Here is a 23,775-nt window from a genome sequence, read left to right as displayed (position 1 = left end):
CCTTCCTACATCTCTACCGGTTCGCTGGATTTCTACCCATCTACTATTGTAGGAGTGATTCCTATATAATATACTTCAGTAAACGCCGTACTAAAATACACCAGCCACTTTGGTGTGAAAAAAGGAGTCAGTTATAGGAGAAGCAGTTTACTCAAAAAAGGTGTAAAATGATTTACTGTGATATGCGCGCCATTATGTCAGCATATGTTCGATAGTCTCTTAAAACAGGACTTCACCGCATATAGCACGCTCTCAGCAAACCACCACTTTGGCTGACACCGTTCTGGCCAATAATTGTTTAAGAACGGGCGCAGTACCCCTTTTGCTGACACTATGCAGTTATGTTAGTTGCTATAAAAAAGCATCCGGACCCGCGCATTACATAAATTCGGGTGGGGTGGGGGGTATCGCGAAATTGATATTCTATGATATATGTGTTCCAGCCTCAGAACATCAATTGTCTCGTGGTGGTTATCAATCTGTGCAATGGCTGAACTTCACCGTGCTATGTGGTGAAGTTATGTTTTAAGAGCGCAGAGTTGAATCACTACAATTTCTCTTCGTAATAACGAACCTTCACCACGGCGCCGTGTTTATGAGTAAAACGTGCGCTAGTGACCCGTAAATACCGTATACTGCCTGCTTAAAACATCCAATTTCGCGCGTGTTCACTTTATGTACGGGCTGCCAACACCTGGACAGCAAACACCGTTGAAATTACCCTGTGGCTTTAACATCGCTCAGTATAACAGCAACTGATCAATAAAGGACGAAAAGAAATTGGGTTCGCCCGGCTGACGTCACGACTTCAAATTAGTATACTCGCGCTAATGCGCACCACCTGCGTGAGAAACGGCGAGCTCGTTTTAATAACTCACTCACAAATGCAGTAACGGTTCTGCAGGGCACGCCTCTTGAAACTCGTTTAGTTTTCCTCTCGCTGCGTGGCATAGAATTTTCGTCATGTACGCTTCGTTACTACTGCTCTTCGTGTGGACACTCATGCTGGTAAGCAAACTTGAGAAGATTAGGTTCGGAGGACTCTACTGGTCGGCTGTACAAAGCAGTATAGTACGATGAAAGATTGAGGTCACTGAAAAGAATGATCAGCTGTAGGACTCGGACCCACACCTTCTGGATTACCGGTCCAGCGTTCTACCAAGTTTAGCTGAAGGGCTTAGCTCAATTGGTAGATCTCTGGACCGGTAATCCAGAAGATGTGGGTTCGAGTAATCACTCTTAATTTTTTTGCATCCTTTAGGGTGTATTAAGGGTGTAATCCATTCGGGCGATAGCTCATTCCCTTTAGGGTGTAATATAACACCGTTTTCCACAGGCTACACCCCAAAAAACAGGCTATAACCTATGGAAAAACGGTGTTATAGTGCACCCTAAAGGATGTGAGTTATCATACTTTTGGATTACACCCCTAATACATACTAAAAAGTGTAAAATATTGAGAACCGTACAGTTGGCTAATCTTTTTAATGACTTCCATCTTTCATGATTAATTTCGTAGGTAAGTGAGTAGGTACGCAACGCCATTACCGTAATCGAATCGATACTCTATGTTCGGCAACACAGTGTGGGTCGCGATACTTTTTTTTCTTTAAGTAGATACCGGAATAGTATTTCGGCTACAAATTTGTGGTAACGCGATCTCCGTGTCGTTACCAATACATATACTCTCATAGTGCCCCCCCCCCCCTTCTGCACCGGCCCTATTTCATACTTTTATTCATTGTCACTGGTTCGCGTTGCGCGTACCAGTGTACGGTTTGGAGAAACCTCAGTAAGATGGCAGACGAGGAGTTTGAGCGACCCCTATTGCAAATTCCAACCAACATATCGAAGAGTCTGTATATGCTTTTGCGATTCCAGTTTTAAAGAGTGTCCATGCCGAAAGAATGTTTCCGATATGAGTTGCGCCGTTCCTTGCAACGACGTTATGTAAGACACTGGTATATACTATAGTATCTTTAGTATCGTCCATGTATTGACCTAGTCCACATTTCGTTGTACACTGGAAGTACACGAATGCGCGCGAGCCGGAACGTTTCTTCTTCTTCTTAATAGACGATTTCAGAAATTGCATGGATGGCCCACCAGAGAGCGCCGTGTTGCGAAAGCCCCGCTGCACCTTGGGATTTAGTGTTCATGAGTCAGAGAGAAGAAGAAGAGCGCAAACGGTTTCGGTTTTCTTTCTCCTTCACCTCCCGCACCTTCAAGAAACAGGCAGACGAGCACGAATGCAAACCATTTCCCACAACGCATTGCGCGATGCGCATGACTTGCGCGACGGAGGGCCCCCGTGCGGAGCACAAGGGCAATATCTGAAATCGCCTATTGTCGGGGATACCATGTATTCGAACTCGTTTTTACCATCCTGATGATCGCACCTCATTAGTCCTGGCCAATCTGCCTTACGGATAAGCGCCATACCGCTCAAGGAGCAATAACAACAACACCAGCGACATCCCCAGAAGCGGAAGATGGGAAAAGCGTCATAGCTTTCTGATGTCACGTGAGCGCCAGCGCTCAACGTCATGTCTTCACGTACACTGCTAACCGTGGGGAATATCCTGCTACACAGCCACCAGATGTTCCGTAGCAGACGTCAGGAAAACACGCTGACGGTGTCGTCTGCTAAATACGCAGTACGCCACTCCCGCTATTCCGCACCGTGTGAATGTTTAACATAACACGAGACGGAACTTCGGCTCTGTGAGAAGTGGTTTGGCATTTTTCTTTCACTAGAATATTCCGTGAGTATGTCGCTCGTGTCAATACACGGATGAGTTACATCTTGAAAGAACAGGGTGCTTATGGAGGTCTTTAAATCGTGTTATGTTGTGTCTTGTGCTGTCTATCTGCTTTTGTATGTTGCGCTCTATATCATTTCGCTTTAAATTTCTTTCACAATTTACAGAGGGGTGTGGTAAGAGCGTAGTTCGACGAACATGTCATGATCACGTCTTTTGTACTGATTTAATTGTTGCCAAAAGGGCCCATAAGAGAGGGATTATCCCCAACGAATAGAGGGCTTTACTATTGCGACGACAGGTGGCGGGTCATACGAAGATGGCGCTTTGGCTACTCGACGTCAAGGCGTCATCGCGGGCCCAGCGACCCAGTCGGGAGACACACGGGAACATAGAGGTGCAAAGTAGGAAGCCCACTTCTACGAGCTGCCATCGTTGCGGGGACGCCGCGGACGATAGAGGCTCTCTTGGTATGTGGCGGCGGCGGTAACTCAGGCAACTGGCATGGGCCTGACGCACTAAAGTTTTGCTCGGCGACCGCAGCGCCAACTCCCTCCTCATGTGAAGCGCCCCCTTTCTACAGACGGTCAGTTTGTAGGCGTACAACCATAGGCGCTCTATGGTCTCAGTCGCTTTTGCGCCAAAAACCTCCAATTATCATCATCATCATCAACCTCTGAACAAGTTATTCCGTCATGTTCACCAGATGCTTCGAATTTGTGTCTTGTTTATATACCTCGACCATCTCTGTAATACCGACCATCACACTCGCACCTAGCCCCAGCGCCGCTGATTTAGTGTCGCCAAGCGGCCGCCGCACGTTTGTGGCGCTGAATACGGGACCCTCGGCAGACGACGCATGCTATGCGGATACCGTCGCTGCCGTCATTCGCGTTTGGCTCTTTGCTGGTTTCCACGCGGTGGGCAGTGTTCGTCTCCAGTGCATGGTTTGTCAGACGTGAGACGTGATGGTGTACTGCACCGTCCCGCTTTGCAAGCCGAAGAAGGCAGGGTCGGACCCAAGTATTTCCTTCCACGAGTTCCGCTCAAATGCTGCCTTACGGGAGAAGTGGCTCGAAATATATCGCGGGGTCCTGACACAAGTAACTTCATTGCGATTGTTTCTTTCCATACGGTGTGCTTAATGGGCGGCAGTGCGTACCATAAATAGTTGTATCTAGTAGCTGAGTACCTTTTACGCATCTCTCTCTGAAAGAACGAATGATAAACTGTGGCCTACGACTAGGGATGGGCATAAATACAACCTTTGAATACTTAAATATAAATACAAAATAATTTGTTGAAAGGGGTGTTTAAATATACATACAGTATCTAAACACCATAACTACTACCATAAATACTGTGAGGAAGATGTCATCTGGAACTACAGAAATAACGATGATCATAACAAATCAGGAAGGAAAATAGTATTTATTTGTTAGATTATCATGGTAATTTTAAAATTACAAGTTTTTTGAAGACTGCATCACTTCGGCGTTTTGTGTTAGGCCGTACAATCTGATTCGCAAAAGACATCAACATCTTCGCAGGTGCCGATGAACAAAGGCTTGCATTAAATTTGACGAATATTCTCGGTACAACAAGGTAATCAGCCGCGACCGTTCTCTCCAACAACAGGAAGAACTCGCCATCCAAAATCGTTTTTCGGCTGCATGCTAGCCCAAACACTGCGCCCTTCTTCCCTAAACGCGCGCCCTTCTTCCCAAAAGGTCAAATGCGCAGCATATTTAAGACATGAGTCAGTATATTTTTAGGAGTATATACTTAGGAGTATTTATAAAGTATTTACAAGGATAAATTCCCCCAAAGGGATATTTGAATATAATTATAAATACGTGTCGTATATATACGCTCTTCCATTCCCTTATCCACCAATGAATTAAGTCCTTACGCCAATGAATTACGTCCTTTTGCGCTTCACCGCGACCAGCCCCGACAAAATATGTAAACCGAAACCAATTAATTACAGCAACAAATGACCCGCTTCGGTGGCAGATTTTTATCTAGAAGGTGTCCACTGAAGGTCCCAAAAGAGGTAGTACCCATTTTAATGTCGACAGCGCCCTGCTTTAGAAGTTATGTTTTTTACGAAACTCATTTGAATTTTTATTTAAATAATGAGCGCCTGCCACTCATTCACACGGTGCGCAGCTTGTAGGTGGTATCGCAGAGATACTTGTAAAGAAGAAAGTTCGTCGATTGGTGCACCCGTTCGCGAATTATTTAGCCCTAGGATTTAACTGAAACACCGGGTATATATTTTAAGTAGTACTTTAATTACAATGTATTTAAATACTGCCCATCCCTGCCTCCGACAGACTAGTCGACAGCGTGTTCACGGCATTTCAAGGCCGAAGTTTAATGATCACGAAGTTGAGGTGGCCTTGCATCTCCCACGAGTGCGAAAGGAACACAAAGAAGGCACCACAAGGTAGTGTCGCAGAAAAGCCACCATCAAGAAAAGTTCTCAAAGTGGCTTCTATCCGAACAGCGTAATACAGGTTAGCAGAGCCTTGTAATGGCAGACCGAAAAAAAAAAGGACCGATAAGTACGAAACCAAAACAAGCAACTGCTGATTCAAAACTGAAGTGCTTGCTTATACAACAAATTCTTTTGGACGCCATAACTGGTGTCGGTCATCTTTTGCCAGGAACAGTTTCTTCTTACGGTGGTATTCATCCATTCTCTGTAACTGCTCTGCATGTTAACATTGAATGCCTCTCACGCGAAACGTAAACTCTGAACGCGCTTGCGTCTGACAATCACAAACGCATGAGAACTGGCCCAGCACACAAGGTGCTGCTGCTAAGTTTATGTGCACGATGTACGGTACATAGTGCGTGAGTTTCACAGTGTTGCATGCCACCTTACGGTTCAGAGCACAGGCCATTTCTGAGTATTTTGTTTCATAACTTTTAGCTTTACATGCACAGAGGACCTGCGACGATACACAAACATGTACGCAGGAAGAATTCACCATAATGACCACTCATATTGCACACAGCTGAGCTACAACAGGCGCTCTTCAGGGTACGGCAATTGGCACCCCTGGTGGGCTCTCCGCGCGTAAATACGGCACTTCCGCTTCTCGAGCCGCGGACGGAAGTCCCATAGGCGAACGGGCGAGTGTTACGGTCGTGTATTATTGAGATGGTCATGGTATATATATATACATGTGTGTGTGTGTGTGAATTACAAGAAACGTAGAAGAGTGTGCGATGAAAGCGAATCCGTGTCCCTTCAGTGAATTTCCACACGATGACGTAAACGTAAATTTTTTTCGCAAGTGCTTTGTTGTCACGAATGCGCTGCAGTGCTTGCGCCATGGTAGTGAATTTCAGTGTACATGGTACACAAAGTAACAGAAATGTGGCGTAATGACCAACACTCCAATATCTGCAAAATGCTGCGCTGGAACACAACTTCATTATGGAGTGCATAACGTATAAAAGAAGGCACCTCCGTAATAAAATCGCACCTTCATAAGAAACACTTTCTTTGCTGATACCAAAGACTGTAGCAAACACATACATACTGCAGTTACAAAAGCTTTCATTCTAAACATTATTGTGTAGCTTATGTCACCGTCATAGTAGCGTACAAAAAAATCACGGTGTTAAAGGGGCTATGAACTCTACTGAGCAGGCCCGCCGACTGTGCCGGTTCCAAACAGCGATTTTAACTTGTTGACTTTCGTATAACCTTTTCTATAAATCAATCTGACTGGTCCGTCTCTTCACCAGATGTGGCACGCTGCTCGTCAACCATCATCTCAAATGACAATGTTCTCGCTCCTGATTTGTTGATAACGGGAGGCGGAACCTATTGTATACATTTAAGTGCAGCATTATGGCTACGAAATAGGCTCCGCCTCCCGTTTTCAACATATCAGGGATGAGAACGTCCTTTTTCGGTATGATAGTTGGCTACGAGCGTGCTATGTGGTGAAGTGCGTTGAGCAGAACGTTATATGTACCTCGGCGTTGGCGTCTGATTGGGTGCTACAATTCTTCAAGTGACGTAGCAATGGATAGAGGTATCCTGGATGGCACTGCGTCTACTCGCCCGTATCCCCCCAAAAAAGAGTGAGTTTTTGCATTAATGCTGCGCACGTTATGAAGGAGAAGAATTGAACAATAAATTGTACGTAGAATTACGAAACGTAGAAGAACAGTGTTACACATATTACACCCGTAAGTAAATATACCTGAATATAGGAGTTCTTACCTCCTTTGATACATAATGTAGTTGCGAACGCTCCGTTATGCGACTAAAATAATGACGTTTTTTTAAATATTATACGTGTTCAAGAAGAGCCGCGAGGGGCTTGCTGTTGACGCACGCTCATAAATTTATGCATAACGCTGTAGACAACACAGCCATAGGAAATAGAGAATACAGTTACGGCTTAAGACCCTACGTAATCCCCTACAAAATAATTAGAGCTGCAGGATTCCGTAATGCACTCGTAGGTCACAGCACATATAGAATATTATTGGTGGACATATTGGTACGTCATCAATAATATATTGCACATTACAGATACGTGGAACTAGAACTAAATATATGAGCGACAGACGGCATAAATTACATGCAATACTGATCAGAAAAGCTACAGCATATAGTAGCCAGTTGTGTCACCGCCACTGGTAAAAGTGCTTGCTGCACTGGAACGCGCCACCGTTCTTTGTGCGTAGCGTACGGAAATACGTACGCGCGGATTTCGAATCACAAAAACTGTGTGTATCAAAATCACATGAAATAGAGTCAAAACTTCACCGGCCCAACTGTCAAAACCATATCGGTTTTAGGTATTATGTAATATTAACCATCGGTTAATGGAGCGCCAATGCACTGTGACAGCGTCCCTCGTGCCGCTGTAGCTCCTCATACCACAATCAGCATCCACTATGCGCAAACCAACAATAACTGTATCAAAATCAATAGCGCCGTTTATCCTCTTACTCCATACTGCAGTTGCAAACGTGTTATTAACTGACCGAAAAGTAAAAGTATCGTATCAGAGTTAAAATGCTCTGCGCCGCTTTTAGTCTCGCTAAAGCACCGTTATTATCTTTACAGCGTGTTTACACCGTACCACCATTTACACCATGTTTACACAGTATTATTTTTACCGTGACGACATCCTTGCTAGTACGCTCCATGCACTGCTCGCATCGGCAGCATCCACTGCTGCGCCTGCCGCCGCCGTCAGTCCCACATGGATGGCACCCAATGTATCGCTCCGTAGACGAAAGCGTTCTCGGCGAACGCAATGCATCCTGGACAGGTCCTGGTCGCACGTTACAGCAAGCGTAAAGGCACACCTGACCTTAAAGATGGCTGCGCCCGTGATCGGCGGCCAAACCGTTTGTAAACAATGCGGTTGTTGTTTCTGCGCGACGTTTTGAATGTCTTTCGATCACGGTAATTATTTTTATCCGATAATATCGGAGTAAAACGCGCAGTTTTGCACATAAGGCCTCGTAATGTTGAAGACTTAGAAAGATGTGATGACGACCGCGCGTTACGACTCACTGTGCCGATGCGATGTACTTAAACTAATGAGAAACGAGCTACTGCGTTGCGGAAGAAGCACCGCATAGTTCACGCTGGCAACGACGGAGATATGCGGCAGGAGGCAAACGGCATGTAAACAAAGTCACATGACCTCAAAATGACGTTTTCTATAACGTGCGATCAGGACAAGAAGGCAGTTTTGCCGTAGACACCCGCTTGAGGGTAGGTACAACAATGGCGGGCTTGTGTCACCCCTGGGGTCACTACATCTCCGACGCCCGCAGCGCCCCCGACGAGTAACGTGGACTCCCTACTTACCACCCCTAACCACGTTCTCTCTCGACAGAATCGCCGACCCCGTGATGACGTTATGACGTCAAGTGGTCAATGCGCCATCTTCAGGTGACCCACATTCTGTCGGTGCCACCGACTCGATAGGTTAATCCCTATCTTGGCAACAACACCCAAGCTTCTGCAGTTCTGTTAGCATGCCCTCAGTGTATATCCATCTGGCTTATAGTACCATTATGTGGAAGATTTGTGATGACCTTGTTGTACAGCTCGAAGCAGAGTTAACAGGAACTCCACTTCGAACAGCGGAGCAAGGGGGGAGCCACCCTGGCGGCGTTTAGTAGAAATAAAGGGGTGCGCAATCAGGTTGGCGTTATCAACGCTGGGCTCGTTTATTTTGGGCGACCCTGTCTGAGGGATTGCGAAGAATCGATGATATCCCGATGGTGCGCGCCGGGTTAGCACGTGCGAACCTGTCGTCTCTCACCTCTCCAAACTTCCAAAATTAAAATTAAGGTGAAGTGATCGAGATGAGGAAAATTTTTAGAAAAAGGATTGATGTGGGACAAAAAAAAATCAAAATGCGATTTACGAAAGGTGGCAGAGGCAAATTTGGGGAACGTGCAGTCGATGTACGAAACGAACCTCTGCTGACGGAAACTGAAGTGAGGACAAAGGTCATGGTGAATTTGTCTAGCTCTGGTCATCATTCACTACACCAATAATAGAAAACGTTCACGGTGACTCCCTGCACTGTGTGGCAGCATGCACACAAATATTTGTTTGTACTAATTGGTTGTTTTTCCGAGAAACTCCCGAGAAACGCGAGATTCTACACAATGAAAGCATCGTTTTATTATTATTTAAAAACTCATTACGATGGTTTCGCGATTCCCATCGTTAATTATTTAAAGCCTCTTCGCATCCTCTATTCTGAGCACAGTAAATTTTGCGAAAGAGAGAAATTGTTATTCATTTCATTCGATCACACAATGAGCGTTTCGGATGGTGCGTGCCCATGCGCCAACCTGTTTCCAGGTGCGTGCCATGACGTCGATTCTCCGCATTATCTCAGACACAATCGCCCGTCCAAAACACAAACAGGCGCAGCCTTGATAACGCCAGCTTCATTGGGTGCTATTCGGCACACCACAACGAACACCCCTCCGACTGGAATGGAAATGTCGAAACGCCCTCTCCCTTTAATTCTGCTAAAGGCCGCCAGGGTGGCTCCCCTCTTGCTCCGTCGGTCGAAGCGGCGTTCCAGTTAACTCTGCTTCGTGCTGTACTTGACCCGTCTTCCCTCTGTCCCTCGCCGTCCTTTCCCTCTCAATTTTCCCACGTCTGTGGTGTATACTATATACGTTCCCTATTTTGTGTGAAGTAAATGATGCAGTACCGTTCTTTATTGCCCAAACTGATGCTTTTTTACTGCACCATTGCGTTCCTTAGGAAGGTACTTCTAGCTTTTTTTTATGTAGTCCTCTAAGTATTATATATATATATATACCTCTTGTACGCAGAGCCCTGGAACAGCCATCAGCAGTGAAGAGTTTGGGCTGCATTACGTCAAGGCTTATTTTGATGCCATCGGTGTCGTAAGTTGCAACCACTATTTTTAAGACACTCTTAGCACACCCTAAAAGGTTCCCACTAGAATGCGATAACAAGCTCACTTCCAATCACGTTCTACGCTATGTTAATTTTCTACTTGTTATCATAATTCAAACCTTTGATTCATTCCGTTACCAGATTTCCATCAAAAATATACAGGACTCTTTCTTGCTTCGGCGCTAACGACTGTGCCTCGTTGCAGCTCGTACATCGGTGTTTTTATTGCATGCTGCGCGTGCACGCGCGTGCCATGCCAGTCCCGGCGAAAAACGTGGTTGCACGTTGCGAAGCGGGCTGGCGTCGCTGTCCGAAGGACGTGAAAATGGATGTTGTCGGTGGAACATCTGCGAGAGCTGTAGAGCAGTGAATCGGTATTGAAAAATGAAGCAGTGCGCATCATGCCGCGCATATACGGAACACTACGATCGGACCCGTTCCAAATCCCCACGGCCACGATAGGTAAAGGACGCGCTTGTCCTGTTGTCTCGTTGGATGCCGCCAATCGTCGCTTCCTGTGGATCCCATTCGTTGCCCCCAAAGACGGCTCTGTTTTCACTGCGTTTTTCTTCTACAGCGTTGCGCTGTGGGAACTAACTTTGCTCGTATTATACTGTTTGAAACACGTACTTTCATTTCAAAACAAGATGTCTTTGCGTTTTAGCGCTCCTTCAAGCCACCAGAGGATACCTCAGACACCCTTAAGACACCATAATATACGTAACTCCAATTGCTGTGTATCTCATACCATCTTGCACGGCGGGCGATGGTTTGCATAACTATTGAGGAATGCCCTGAAAGAATACATTCTGTGTCGGTAACCTGGTAGATAAAAAGAAGCATGAAGCACAGGAAGAAACGGTGAAATTAAACACAGGTCTACGTTTCTTTTCTTTTCTTTTCTTCGTTCTTTTCTAACTTTTGTGGTTCATGAAGTGCCGCACTAGTTAATTATGCAATCTGGCTGAGCTCAATCATGACAACGAAATCAGCCGAAGGTACCGACTTTCATGGCACTGAAGGGTTTTCGTGTCGCCGCTTCGTAAATGTTTGTGTAAATACGCAACGAATTTTAATCATTATAAATTTTATAATACAGTTTACTTTTACAAACGTGAATCCGTACACAGTTTCTTCCGTATTTAAAGCTTATTTACAGGCAGCATGGCGATAATTAAATATAAATCAAATAATCAAATAAATAATATTTCAAATAATCAAGTTTTGAAACAATTCAAATAATCCAAATTCAAATCTGAATGCCATGGAAAATCACAGAAAACTTTCACCTTGTGATGGTGATGGTGATGTGATAAAGGAAAAAGTGGGGATAAAACTTTCACCTTGTTCACTTGCTCCTCCGCTCTTCTGTACTTGTATTAAAATACTTGTATTGAACCATTGGACTATGTCCAGAAGTAGATTGCAACTGTTAAAATGAGCAGTGACAGCAGTGTGGAGAGTCAACTTGTCTCAAGCGGTATCCCCACTGCGCTGTAAAAGCCACACCGAGGCGGAATGCGCTTGAACCCATCACTGGAGAACCAGCCTGTGCCCTGCTTCGTAGACGAGGTTGTAAGCCATTAACACATCCATCACCAACTGTGCGGATAAGCATCGGATTCTAGAATTTTCAATTGCTAGCAGCGTAGACATAGATTCAGTGAACACAACCCATTCCCGCGGGATAAGATCAACGACATGCTACAGAATGAAAGGTATGGCATAGAGTTCCGCAGCTGTGGAGGAGGTTTAATGAGAAAGGCGACGGCCTTCCACTACGCCTTCGGTTGGGATGACGAATGCCGATGCGGACTTGCCATTTCGAGGCTGAGCGCCATCGGTGTATGCTGCGGCAGAGGTAGGAAACTTCGCGTCTACCAGAGCATAAAAACGGGCTCGAAAAACTTGTGGGGGAACCTGACCTCTTCTTTCCAGCTGGTCGGTTGCCACCCGTACCACCCATCGAGGAAGGTGAGTGGCACAGGAAGGAATCAGGGGGTCGGTGTGAAGCCTTGTCCGGCGGCGTGTCCTCTGCCCAACTCGATGGAAATCGCTTTCAGCACGGTATCGAATTTTCCCGAGGGAAGTGGTTGACGCGCACGCAAGCGTAGGAAGTGCCGAGCCACTTCACGCTCACGGAGAACGTCCACCGGGAGTTCACCAGGTTCAGCCAGGGCTTGCCGTGTTTCAGACATTCTGAGAACTCCAAAGCAGCGGCAAAGGCTTCTGGCAAATAAGGCGCGAAGAGTATTGAATGACGTTGTGGAAATTCTGTGCAAGACTGGAAGGCTGTAAAGCACGTACAGTAGGCCTCACCAAAACCGCGTGAACGGCTAGAAGGGAGCGCTGATCACAGCCCCATTTAAAGTACTGGCATCATCAAAGACGTTTATTCCTGGGAGCCATACTCTGTATTCACACGAAGGGTATTCCCCAGAATAGAGCGGGGAATGCAAAAAAAAAAAAAGGTCATAGCTTCCTGCTGTCACGTGAGCGCGAGCACTCAACGTCGTGTCTTCACGTAGACTGCTAACCGTAGGGTATCCTGCGACACAGCCACAAGATATTCCGTAGCAGACGACAGGGAAAGACGCTGACGGTGTCGTCTGCCAAGTGTCGTCTGCTATGAATGGCGCCGTATGGACTCTGCACGTAACATGGGATGGGACGGGACTTCGACTCTGTGAGCATTGTTTTCGCTTTTCGTTCCACTAGAATCTTCCGTGGGGATGTCGTCCGTGTGAATACACGGATAACCATAGATTTCTTCCCGCTGTGCGCACTGTGGGTCAGGAATAATGGGGGGCCCAGAGGGATAGCCGACGATATTGAAGTCAAGCAGCTCGCATGGCGTAGCGGTTAGAACGATCGCCTTCCATGTCGAGACTGGGAGGTGACGCGGGTTTGTTTCCCGGCACCGGCTGTGTTGTCTGAGGTTTTCCCTGGGTTTTCCGAAGACTTTCCAGTTGAATATCGGCACAGTTCCTCCTGAAGCCAGCACAGGATTTCCCCACTCCTTAATGCTGCCCTCTCTCCACGGCTGTATGCCGCCCATAGGCACAGTTGCTTTGCCGCAAAAACCCGGATATTGAAAAAAAAAGGATGAGGCTCTTGATAATTATTAACGAAAAGTATCTGTTCACGTTTCTTTATTGGTTCGCTGGATTTTCTACCTTTCAACTACAAGTAATGGTACGTTTACACGTGCACTCTTAAAAGAGAAGCTCGTGGCATAACGGATCATTAAACAGAAAGATCACATCCGAATAGGCGAGACGACTCTTCTCGACTATTAAAGGGACACTAAAGTGACAAAGTTTCCCTTTGCTGATGTCGCTACCTTGACACCAACAGAAAAGGAGCGGAATTCATCCGCTGCGTCTTTCGGGATTTATGAGCTGAACGACATGAAACTGCAACACGCGCGTTAAGGCCAATATCCATGGAGCGAATGTAGAGCGAAAAAGCTGCGAACTTCGCTCAGCGTCGGACGCCCTGAGCGAGGCGTCAAAAATGTGAGAGTTCGTCGGCGATCCACCCTTGCCAGATATTTTCGCCAAGTGTCTGCGATTCTGGAAGCGTCAACTGCAGATGAACCAATCAAAGCGCCCTCCTGCTACGGATGTATGCCGGCTAGGTCTTGTCGTCTGCAAGTAGTCGTCTGCTCTCGTGAGTCATCGTCGTCGTGGTCGTCGTCCTCTTCTCTATGGGATGCTGTCGTCTGCTCGCTGTTTCGCCTATACTGCATTGCAAGAACGCCAGGCATTCTCTGCTAAGAAACATGTTTTCCTTTCGTAGTAGTGAATGTGCCTTTCGGTACGTTACTGGGCACGCTTTTTTAGGCAGTTGATGGATTTAGTTGCAAAATTTGTGAAATGCAATTTTTCGAGCAACTGATGAACTGAGCAGCTTTCACCTTGTATTCTGACAACAGTGATATCAGGGCGTGACTTTCCGACGCCGTCCGCTAGTTTTTCCACCCATGGAGCTGGTGACGGCGTACAGCTGTGGGCGGAACGCACGTGGTAGTCTGCCGCGCGAACTTCGTTCCAAAAAATTCGCCCCATGAAGGTTGGCCTTTATCCCTCCCAAAATGCCGGATGAGGCACAAATTGGTTTCAACTTAACTTCTCTCGATGATTGGATCGATCGTTTGCGCGGACCAATCGGAGGGCCTTTCCTCATTGTGGAGCTTCTTGCGTATAGGAGAGGGATAAAGCGTCAGTTGTGGCTTCTTTCGCTCATATATCACTAACGACGTATCAGTTTACTCTAGTTCCTTTTGTGCTGGTGTCAAGGTAACAATGTTTTTTTTTTATTTCGCGAGGAGAAATAATTGCGCTCTGGTGCCTTCTAGTGTAATTTTAACATTAGGGTTGTGATGGCGATGGTGCTGGTGAAACGGCTCGCCGTTGTCGGCCTCACAGATGTGGTCAACGTCACGACTGACGCCCTGGGCCGACTTCTAAGGAAACTGTGCCGACATATGTGTGAAAGCGTATGAGGAAACGTTACTGCGTAAGTGTCACATAAAGCCGTACGCTTCCCGTTGTCGACAAATCAACGGATAGAACGATGTCATTTTGATGATGGTTGGGAAGGGACCTGTTATGCAGTCGATATCTGTTTTAGGAGTGTAAGCTTAGTCTGCCAATATTTGTGTGGCGATGCGCTGCACGCGGAGCGGGCTACGAGTACGGGATCATTTCGATGACCCGGGGTCTTGCGCAGTGCGCCGGAAACCTTCGACAAACATTGCTGGAGGCAATGTTCAGCTTACCCATATTGTTATTGACCTCGACTTCGTACGATAAGTATTCAGGATATGAAGGGGAGGACAGATTGAGGGTAATAAGGATACCGTGATGATACACGTAAGGTTTGTCTGCGCAGTGTGGCGACATGTTGCACGCGCCGCAGGGTATAGAACTGAGGATAATTTGGACCACCTGGGGTTCTTTTGACGTGTGCCGGAGATCTCCGACGCACGGTGCTGGAAGCAATGTTTACCTCCCCCCATTGCTGCCGCTCTCGGCCGGGATCGAACCCGCGATCTTGAGCTCGGCAAACCAGTGCGCTACGGACTGAGCTACCGAGGACGGGTAGTTGCACGTCATGGAAGGGAGACAAGGAATAGACGTACACGTCTATTCCTCCGTACTTGTACGTCTATTCCTTGTATCGGTCGGGGTTCCTTTCCATCATTCAGAATATAGTGCGTTTGTGCTTTTAGACTTTCTTACTTTCTTTAGTACCTCTATAACGCCGCTTTTTCATCTTCAATTAGTGTTGATACCTGTTATCAGCATTAAACGCGATTTCTGGTGACGCGTTCTCCTGGCATGTGACCAAGGTCACATTCACCTGCCTACCGTTTCTACCTGTGAAGAACTGCACGTATTCCTCAATTCAATACAGAGAATAACATTTCGGGCGTTCAGTCGTATCACGGCATTAAATTAGTCTGCTGAGTGAAATTGACGTGAATCATTTAGGTTAATCATATCATCCTCACAACAACAACAATAACAACAAAAAAAGAAAACGAAAGAAAGGGGTTGTATATGTTCTACCAAAATTGCCTGAATTTGACATATATTTGTACGTTTTAGGACTTCGATGACTCCGCTTGCCGCCCTCAGTCCAGGTACATTACGTACACTGGTGGGACCAACATGCCTTTCCAGGCTCATCCATTCTCCCATGTAAGTTGCACGTTTGCGTACACGGTAGGATACAACCTTTCCAACGTGACTTCGTAGTAGATACTGTACTTAACAGTGATGCATTCAAGTATATACAGGGAGTCCCAGCTAAATGCGAACATATTTATTAGAAAATATATGCACCACTTTTTCCGAGATGAAATCGATTGCAATATAACATATGCTGAAGGGCACCCCTCAGGAGGGCATTAGCAAACTCCTAAGGCAATGTCTTAATTAACTTTCAATATTGAACTTTTTAGTTCTAAAAGCTACGAAGTTGTCCCAATGACAACAAATGATCTATCTCTTCGGTCACCTGATACAGGAGCCGTTTTCAGAACAAAAATCTCTTCGATAGATCGTCCGAAAAAAAAAAATCGTGAAGGAACACCATTTTTCCTTTAGTTTCTTTGTTGTGCATCTTCGGGGACACGACTATCCTTCAACCACAATGTGAGAGGGTGAAAGGGCACACTGTCGCCTCTTGCGTCCTGGAAGACGACTAAAAGAGAAGAGAAAACGCAGCCCAAGATAAGGGCAGTTCCGCTAGAGTCACCCGATACATTTGTTTTCGTTTTGTTTCCGCAAGCTAAAGCTCATCTTCTACGCACGAGGCGGCATTCTGCTCCTTCACCCTCTCACACTGGAGGTGAAGGAAAGACCCATCTCCGAAGATGCGCAATGAACAAAACACTGAAAAAAAAACGGGTTCTTTCAATACTTTTTTTGTTTTGCAGACGATCTCTCGAACGGGTTTTTGTTCGGAAAACGGCTCCGGCATCAGGTGACCGAAGGGACCAGCTTTTTCTTGCTGGGTCCACTTTGTAGCTTTTATAAATAAAAGGTTAGTTATTAAACGTTGATTACGACTTTGCCTTAGGAGTGTGCTAATGCCCTCCTAATGAGTGTCCTTCAGCATATGCTATATTGTAATTGATTTCATCTCGGGAAAAGGGATATATATATTTAAAAAGAAAATATGTTGGCATTTAGCTGGGACGCCCTGTAGGCGGGCACAGCGGAATTTCCCCGCTGCTATGCCCAGGAAGAAATGCTTTTAAAGAGCAAAAAAACTGTGTGTGAGAGAGTATGGAAACTCTCTATAGCAGTGATTCTGAACCGATGGAAAATGTCACGGGGGAATAAAGCCAGGTAACATCCGTCTACAAACGGCCCTTGCGCGCACACTCTGCGTACTATGGTGTTGTCGAAAGTAATTTTCTGGGATTATAATGACGGTTACAGAGAGAATACTGGCTTTTCGGGACCTGTGCATCGAGGGACTTATCATGCACTAGAATTTTATGTCAATTCAGGGCCACTCCGTTAAAATTACTGGGAATAATTCCTGAAAATTTAAAGGGGAAAAGGTTAAAGTGCGGGAAGCTGTATGTATATAGGTGAGATTTCCAGTTGTGGTAAATCAAGATTAAAACAACATCATTTGAACGTATATAACAAGGTACCTTGAGACAATTGATGTTCTGAGGCTGGAACACATATTCGCGTTTTTCGCCAAATCGACGCCGCACAGCAGTGAAACTCGGGACTAGCCGATCCAGGTACACACGGCCGACCCCGCGTTCACGTGCGGATAACTTGCTGCTTTTCGCATGGGTCGCTCAGCTGCACCTGTATTTTGCTGCTAAAATCATGGATGAAGGAAACAGAGCAGATAACGACCAGCAAACTAAACCAAACGACTTTTGTTCTGTGACACAACGCGACTATGCGCGCCGAGGGGACAGCAGTTTGTCTTTCCACGTTTCCTTCTCTCCACACATGGAACACCGCCTACTTTGACGCATCCTCGGAAGAGGTGGATTGAGCAACGCAAAATCAGCAAACCTGTTACATCTGCAATGCTTATGTGTGCATGGCAGAGCTCTTGGAGCGGTACTGCCTACACGTCAGGAAGGGGAGCAAAACTTAGTCTAGGCAAAACAGAACAATATTTTTCAAACTTGAGTAGTATGGGAATTTCTTTCCATCTCCCCGACCACCCCCGCCCCTCCTGCCCTTGGAGGAACGGAAGAAAAGTCAGTCAAACATCAGACGGTTTATTGCATACCTTGATAGAGTAAGGCCGCTCCCTCGGACGTGCCGCTCGCACAAGTCTCTCTTCCCACCTCCCCGCCGTTCCTTTTTACCAGGACCTGCCTTATTCCCTTTCCACCCTTTGGCAATCGCGCCCTCCCGTGGCGGCTCCTTCTTTGCCTTCGCTCCCTCCTACTGGCGCCCCCTATAGTCTCCACAGTAGCCATTATGTGCAATAAAGCACAAGGGATAGCGCGAAAACTAAGTCAGTTTTGTAACTGTGCATTTGAATCAGCGCGTCAAATCACTTGGGAAAGAATGCAGAAAGAATGCGACGTTTCGTTAAGGTTTCCCAAAAACATACGCATCAATGACATACGGATGTGGCAACATTACCCTATAAATTCTAAACTACATTCGTACACGCGCTACACACTTAGAAGATCTTATCTGTAAGAGAGCATCAGCACAGATATCGTGTGCTTGCATGCCTCTGTCATTCCTACAGCACAGGTCACTCGCTGCTTGGTATTTCGGCCTCGCAACCGGTAAACGTGAAATTCGCCTTCACGAAGTGTGGTTGATCAAGGAAATTCGCAAATAATACGCCACAACTATAGCCTTCTCTTTGGACAACTCGGTTACGCCTGCCAGAAGTATATGAGCAGCGTTTAATACTCGTTCGCCTTCAACGCATCGAGAATCAACATTGCAGTTCAGCAATATCAAAATCGAAACTAAGTGACAACCTGGATACGTCCGCCATGTTGGAGTTAAGATGCGCCACCTACAGGTCGTCGAAAACGCGAATAGAAGGACAAACACATACAAGGCCTCAAATGCTTAAGAAATCAACGATGAAAGATGGAAGTCGCAAAAAAGGTTAGGCAGCTGTAGGACTCGAACCCACATCTTCTGGACTACCGGCCTTACTGATTGAGCTAAGCTAGCACACCTCGCCAGCGACTTCCAATGCCGCCTGAATTGATGTCATCAATTGTCTTATGTGCAACTGATGCCGCTTGACAGAATGGCGTAAATGCAGGCTAGCTGGTGGATAAATTCCATGATAGGGAAACCTGAGCTGGTGTCTTGCCCATCGCTCAGGCTTCCCTATCATGGTGATGCCGCTTGCGTCGATACCGTCGTATGAATGTATGTATGAGTGAGCAAAAATGTAAGAGTGAAAGGAGGATGAGTGGGAGAGAGTGGCTCGTTTGTCCCTTCTGATGACGCCCCATTGGATGTCGCTGGGGAGGTGTGTCAGCTTAGCTGAATTGGTAGAGCTCCGGACCCGTAATCTTGAAGATATGCGTTCGAATCCTACAGCTGGCTGGCCTTTTCAGTGACTTCCATCTTTCATCATTTACCTTGGGGGACGATTTGACCACGTATGTTGGGTGCTAGGCATTATTTACTAACGTGAAGCTTATTTTTTAAGAGCAGCAAATCTGGGGGCTTAATCGTTTCACACGTTCAACTTAACGGCACGAGACAGCTGAACGAGTCGTTCAGGCTATCGAAACGAGCAACTTTATCGATGCATTGCGTGGTCGCAATCTGTGCTCCTCGTGAAGCTTCTTCTTTGCGGTTATTGTGCACGTTGCGAGCGCTCACGTGTTGTGATGTCATCGCCCTGAGTGAAGAGCAGGCTGGCAGCGAGGCTGCATCTTCTCTGACCAATAGGACTGTTTCGTTTGTTCCGATAGCTCGCATTATCGTGCTCTCATACATGCTCATTGCGTTCGTTCCCAGGCTCGTTCATCATCTTCTTGTTCTTCCCGTCTCAATATATGGCTCGCTAGTCGTGTGAAAATAATTAACAAACATGTACGTCACTGTAAGGATAATCGTCGAGCAATACGTACGCCTTTTTGTGACAATTATGAACAGCATAAGTGTCACAAACGCCTTTCTAGGGCAAACGCTGGGTTCTAGGGCAAGTGGGAGTCCGAGACCAGAAAGGAAAGACATAGTGGTATCAGAAGTATCAAAAGAAGAAAGAGGAGGATGCTGCCCGTTCTCCTCAACGTGTACACTTATTTCATTAACTTTATGTAAGTTTTTCCTTCAAGCATGGAAGTGCAACGCGCAGCCTTACTGTCAGGCCTCATAAACAGTACGAACAGCATTTCTTCCTGGACGGAACAACTTTACAAAATCTGTCTGGTCCAGTTGAAAGGCATCCTGGCGCCTAAAATAAAATAAATTCAAAGTGGAACGTTTTTCTAGTGAGCTTGAACAGAATGTTAGTGAACTGTTTTAATCCCATGTTAGCACCGCGAAGCAAGATATTGTTATGAAACTATTCAAGACAATCGACCTCAGAAAATCCACAGAATCCTTTGCTCTTCTGCTCACTACTACATCAACACTATGTCCGCAATGTACTATTAAAGAGAACAATTCGAACACTACTATATTCATCCATTTCGCCTGTGTTGTTCATCACAACACCCGTAGCTATCAAGACGGAGTGAAGGTTGCAGGTCCTCACAAACGGTGCGGAGAGCGTTTCTTGGTGGACGGAAGAACTTTACAAAATCTGTCTCATCCAGTTGAAAGGCATCCTGACGCCATCACGTCCATGGGGCACAGTTAGCCGCTTGTGTGATCGCCCAAGCGGAGAATCACTCCGCCATCTTTCTTGGGCAGCTTCAACGTCAGCGTGTCGTTACGAATAGCGAAACAAAGAAACTTATCGACGCCCTGCTGTGGCACAATCTCTGCTCCTCGTTTTGCTTCGTCGTTGAGGCTATCGTGCTCGTACGTGTTGTGATGTCACCGCCCTGAACGAACTACAGTGGTGGTGGTGGGTGGTGATAGGGCTTGCCGTTGTCGGCCTCACGTATGTGGGCAACGTCACGACTGACGCCCTGGGGGAATGTGCGTCCTGGGCCGACTTCTAAGGGAACTGTGCCAACATATGTCTGAAAGCGTCTGAGGAAAACCCACGAAAAACCCCAGACAGCACAGCCGGCACCGGGATTCGAACCCGGGTACCTCCCAGTCTCGACGTGACATGGCCAGCACGCTAACCACTGAGCCACGGGAGCTTGTGAGAACGAACTACAGCTGCCAACGAGGCTGCAATCTTGTTGACCAATGAGGTCGTTTAATTTTGTTTGGATAGCTCGCATGGCTTGTCTATGGTTTGTTTGTGGCTTGTGGGTGTCGCTTCTTCGTCTTTTTTCTCGTCTTTATCTGCATCTTCTCGAGAATATCTCACAGCCCTTATGTAACCACTGGTGTAAATACCTGGAAAGGGGGAGCATGTCATTTTGTACACAGTCGTGGAGCAATATATGTTCGTTTCTGCAGAAACTCCGTTTCTGCAAATCTCCAAATGAAGATGTTTCACATTCTAACGAGTGGGTAGACCCACTCGTTAGGCAAACGATCTAATTCGTTCTTAACTGGACCGAGAGATTACGCCCCTGTCACTTTAACGAAAAGTGCGCGTCATACATCACGTGCTCTAGCTCCCGAGTGCCTCCCGCCTCGTTAGATCATGAGCCATGTAGGCGATGAAGCCTGTGTGCACGTGCATTCGTTAGGCAGACGACACCGTCCGTCGCTACGCGAGCAAGAGATTACGCCTTTGTCCCGTCAACCAAAAACGTGCATCACGTGAAACGTGTCACCTGTTCGTGTTAACAAGAGCTCCGCCCCTCGTTGGCTTGCGAACGATGGAAGTGATTAAGCCCCCAGGTTGTTTGCTGTACAGGAAGGCCATAAGAGATAGCATTCGAGTTGTATCAGAAACCCTTCTGTGTTCTTCTGTTCGATAAGGTGATGAACTTTCTGGTGACCTAGGTGGGGTTCGACAGTTCTCGGATATTCGACAGAAGAAGGAAGGGGAGAGGGTTGTTGTATTATAAAAAGGGGCATGTTTCCCAGGTAAAAGTCTCTGGTTGGCAGTACAGCGCTGTGTTTGTCTCGTCCTTTGTCCTTTTCGTGGCCCCATAGCAATGTTTTTTTTCTCGCTTCTAGTATGGATCACCGACCCGCCCGAATTTTAACTTTATTTCGTTGTATAAAATAGCTTTATACAGCATTTTTGTGCATAGGGTTCGACGCACTCCGTTGCTCTCAGGCCCAATTCTCACTGTGCGACGTCCGACGCGACGTCGCGAACGGGCGGCGGAAGTAGAGGCGCATTTACGCCGCCCCGTCAGCGCGCACGATTTTCATGTTCCCACCACAGAGGCATTCCGACGTCCAAAGCATACGAAAACTCAAGAGGCGTGGCCTTTCTCTGTCACCTCATTGGTCGCCAGTGTATCGTTCTCGCTACCTGTCGCCGACGTCGTGAAAGCGACCGCTATGGTAATTTTTTTTTGCTCGACGTCTCTCCTCTCCCAACGCCAGAAACGCGCGTCTATATCCGCTGTCAGCTCACGACGTCGCGTCGATCATCGCCAAGTGAGAACTGGCGAGCTGGCCCTCAATCTCGACTTCAACGCCACTTCCGACTGTGGCTCCAACCAGCGGACGGAACGGAAACCGGTATTGGCCCTATAGAAAATGTTATAGAGCCGCCGTTTCTTTTTTCTTTTTTTCACGAGTTATTCGCAGTAATTTGAACGGAGTGACTGTACTGACATAGTATTTTAGTGTACAATACGTCGTCCGATGCATACTTATGGTCCCGAAAGGCAATGTTCTTTGTTTTATCGTCATTAAAAAGCCGAAACTTGATCCTGGTCAACCCTGCATATTATTCGCAGGATATATCCCTCACCAGGAATGCCTTGACGGTATGTTATGAAGGCTCCTGGGTGCGCACGGTATTGGGAGGCTATCTACCGGTGATGTCGCTCGCAATACAAAAAGGAAAATAACACAGCTTGTCACCACATAGCATACAGCGTAATGTGCAGAAAAATGTGGAGACTGTGGGTGCAATACTGCGATGAACAAATTATCAGTTTTAGTTCTCAGTGGTTCCTGGTTGTGCGGTATCGATATTACACTATCACGAAACGTTCCTTAAATCCACTTTGTCCTTCTGTATACTTCCAGGCTTTGGAGAACTATACACAAGCGGCAGAAAAGGTAATTATTGAAAAGTCAGCAGTACAGGCTCTAGGGAAAAGAAAAAAGTGTCAGCAAGAGCTAGTATGGGGATATTGAAACTTGCGCCATGTTGGAAAGAAATATGTAGCAATATGATGACAGTCTCCAAAGCACATTGGCGAACGAGAAGACGTCTTGACGTATCATGGGCTCCGGCACGTCACCAGTGACGTCCAACGGCACAGCTCAAGCAGGTTCTACGTCACGCGGGGCTCGTGTCTCTCGTCCGCGACTGCTTTCTCCGACTGTGTTTCGTAAATTGTATTGCGCAGTGACAATACGCCGCAGAGCGAAAATGTTTTGCATCGTGCCTCCTTGATGAAGAGGGATGAAGCAGGGTGTCGAGCCACGTGAAATGTCACTTCCATGCTCCTTTAAAGGAGGTTACAACACTTCATCTCAAGTTATTCCACATAAACGTAAATGTAATCAGGTTTACATCCATGTGAACCTGCATTCCATGTTGTACAGTAATGGACTTTATAGCCGCGTAGAAAACCGACAGAGAAAATATACCGAAACTCATGCGTCTCTGATGTCACAGCAGGTCTCCGAAAGGGAGGAAGCGCGGTAGAAGTCACGTGCTTACGAATACCAATGGGAATGGGAGCTCTTGATGTCAGAGCTTAACGCGTTTGTGTGTTGGAGGGCTCCCATCTCGCCAAGTACTACACACAGGAGAATAAATCTTTTCCCCCTCAGTGTTCCAGTGTGCAATACGATGTGTGCGTGAGGTAATGGA

General features: G+C 46.6%; 1 protein-coding gene across 2 annotated transcripts in view; it reads left to right on the top strand.

Annotated features, from left to right (window-relative positions):
• Positions 1-847: 847 nt before the first annotated feature.
• The window catches only part of LOC135374415 (uncharacterized), a 73,316-nt gene continuing 50,388 nt past the window's right edge, over positions 848-23,775 (top strand). Inside the window, exons 1-4 of one of the 2 annotated variants that reach the window (XM_064607381.1) lie at positions 848-1,008; positions 10,119-10,193; positions 15,822-15,914; positions 22,980-23,012. In XM_064607381.1, the coding sequence (XP_064463451.1) occupies positions 964-1,008; positions 10,119-10,193; positions 15,822-15,914; positions 22,980-23,012 (246 nt within the window). In that variant the 5' untranslated portion in view covers positions 848-963. The remainder of the gene's footprint in view (positions 1,009-10,118; positions 10,194-15,821; positions 15,915-22,979; positions 23,013-23,775) is intronic. The other variant, XM_064607380.1, reaches the window with a different exon arrangement.

The sequence above is a fragment of the Ornithodoros turicata genome, unplaced genomic scaffold (genome assembly GCF_037126465.1).
Source record: "Ornithodoros turicata isolate Travis unplaced genomic scaffold, ASM3712646v1 Chromosome56, whole genome shotgun sequence".
Taxonomy (NCBI): domain Eukaryota; kingdom Metazoa; phylum Arthropoda; class Arachnida; order Ixodida; family Argasidae; genus Ornithodoros; species Ornithodoros turicata.
Note: the sequence above shows the minus strand (reverse complement) of the source record. Positions and strands in the feature narration are given on the sequence as shown.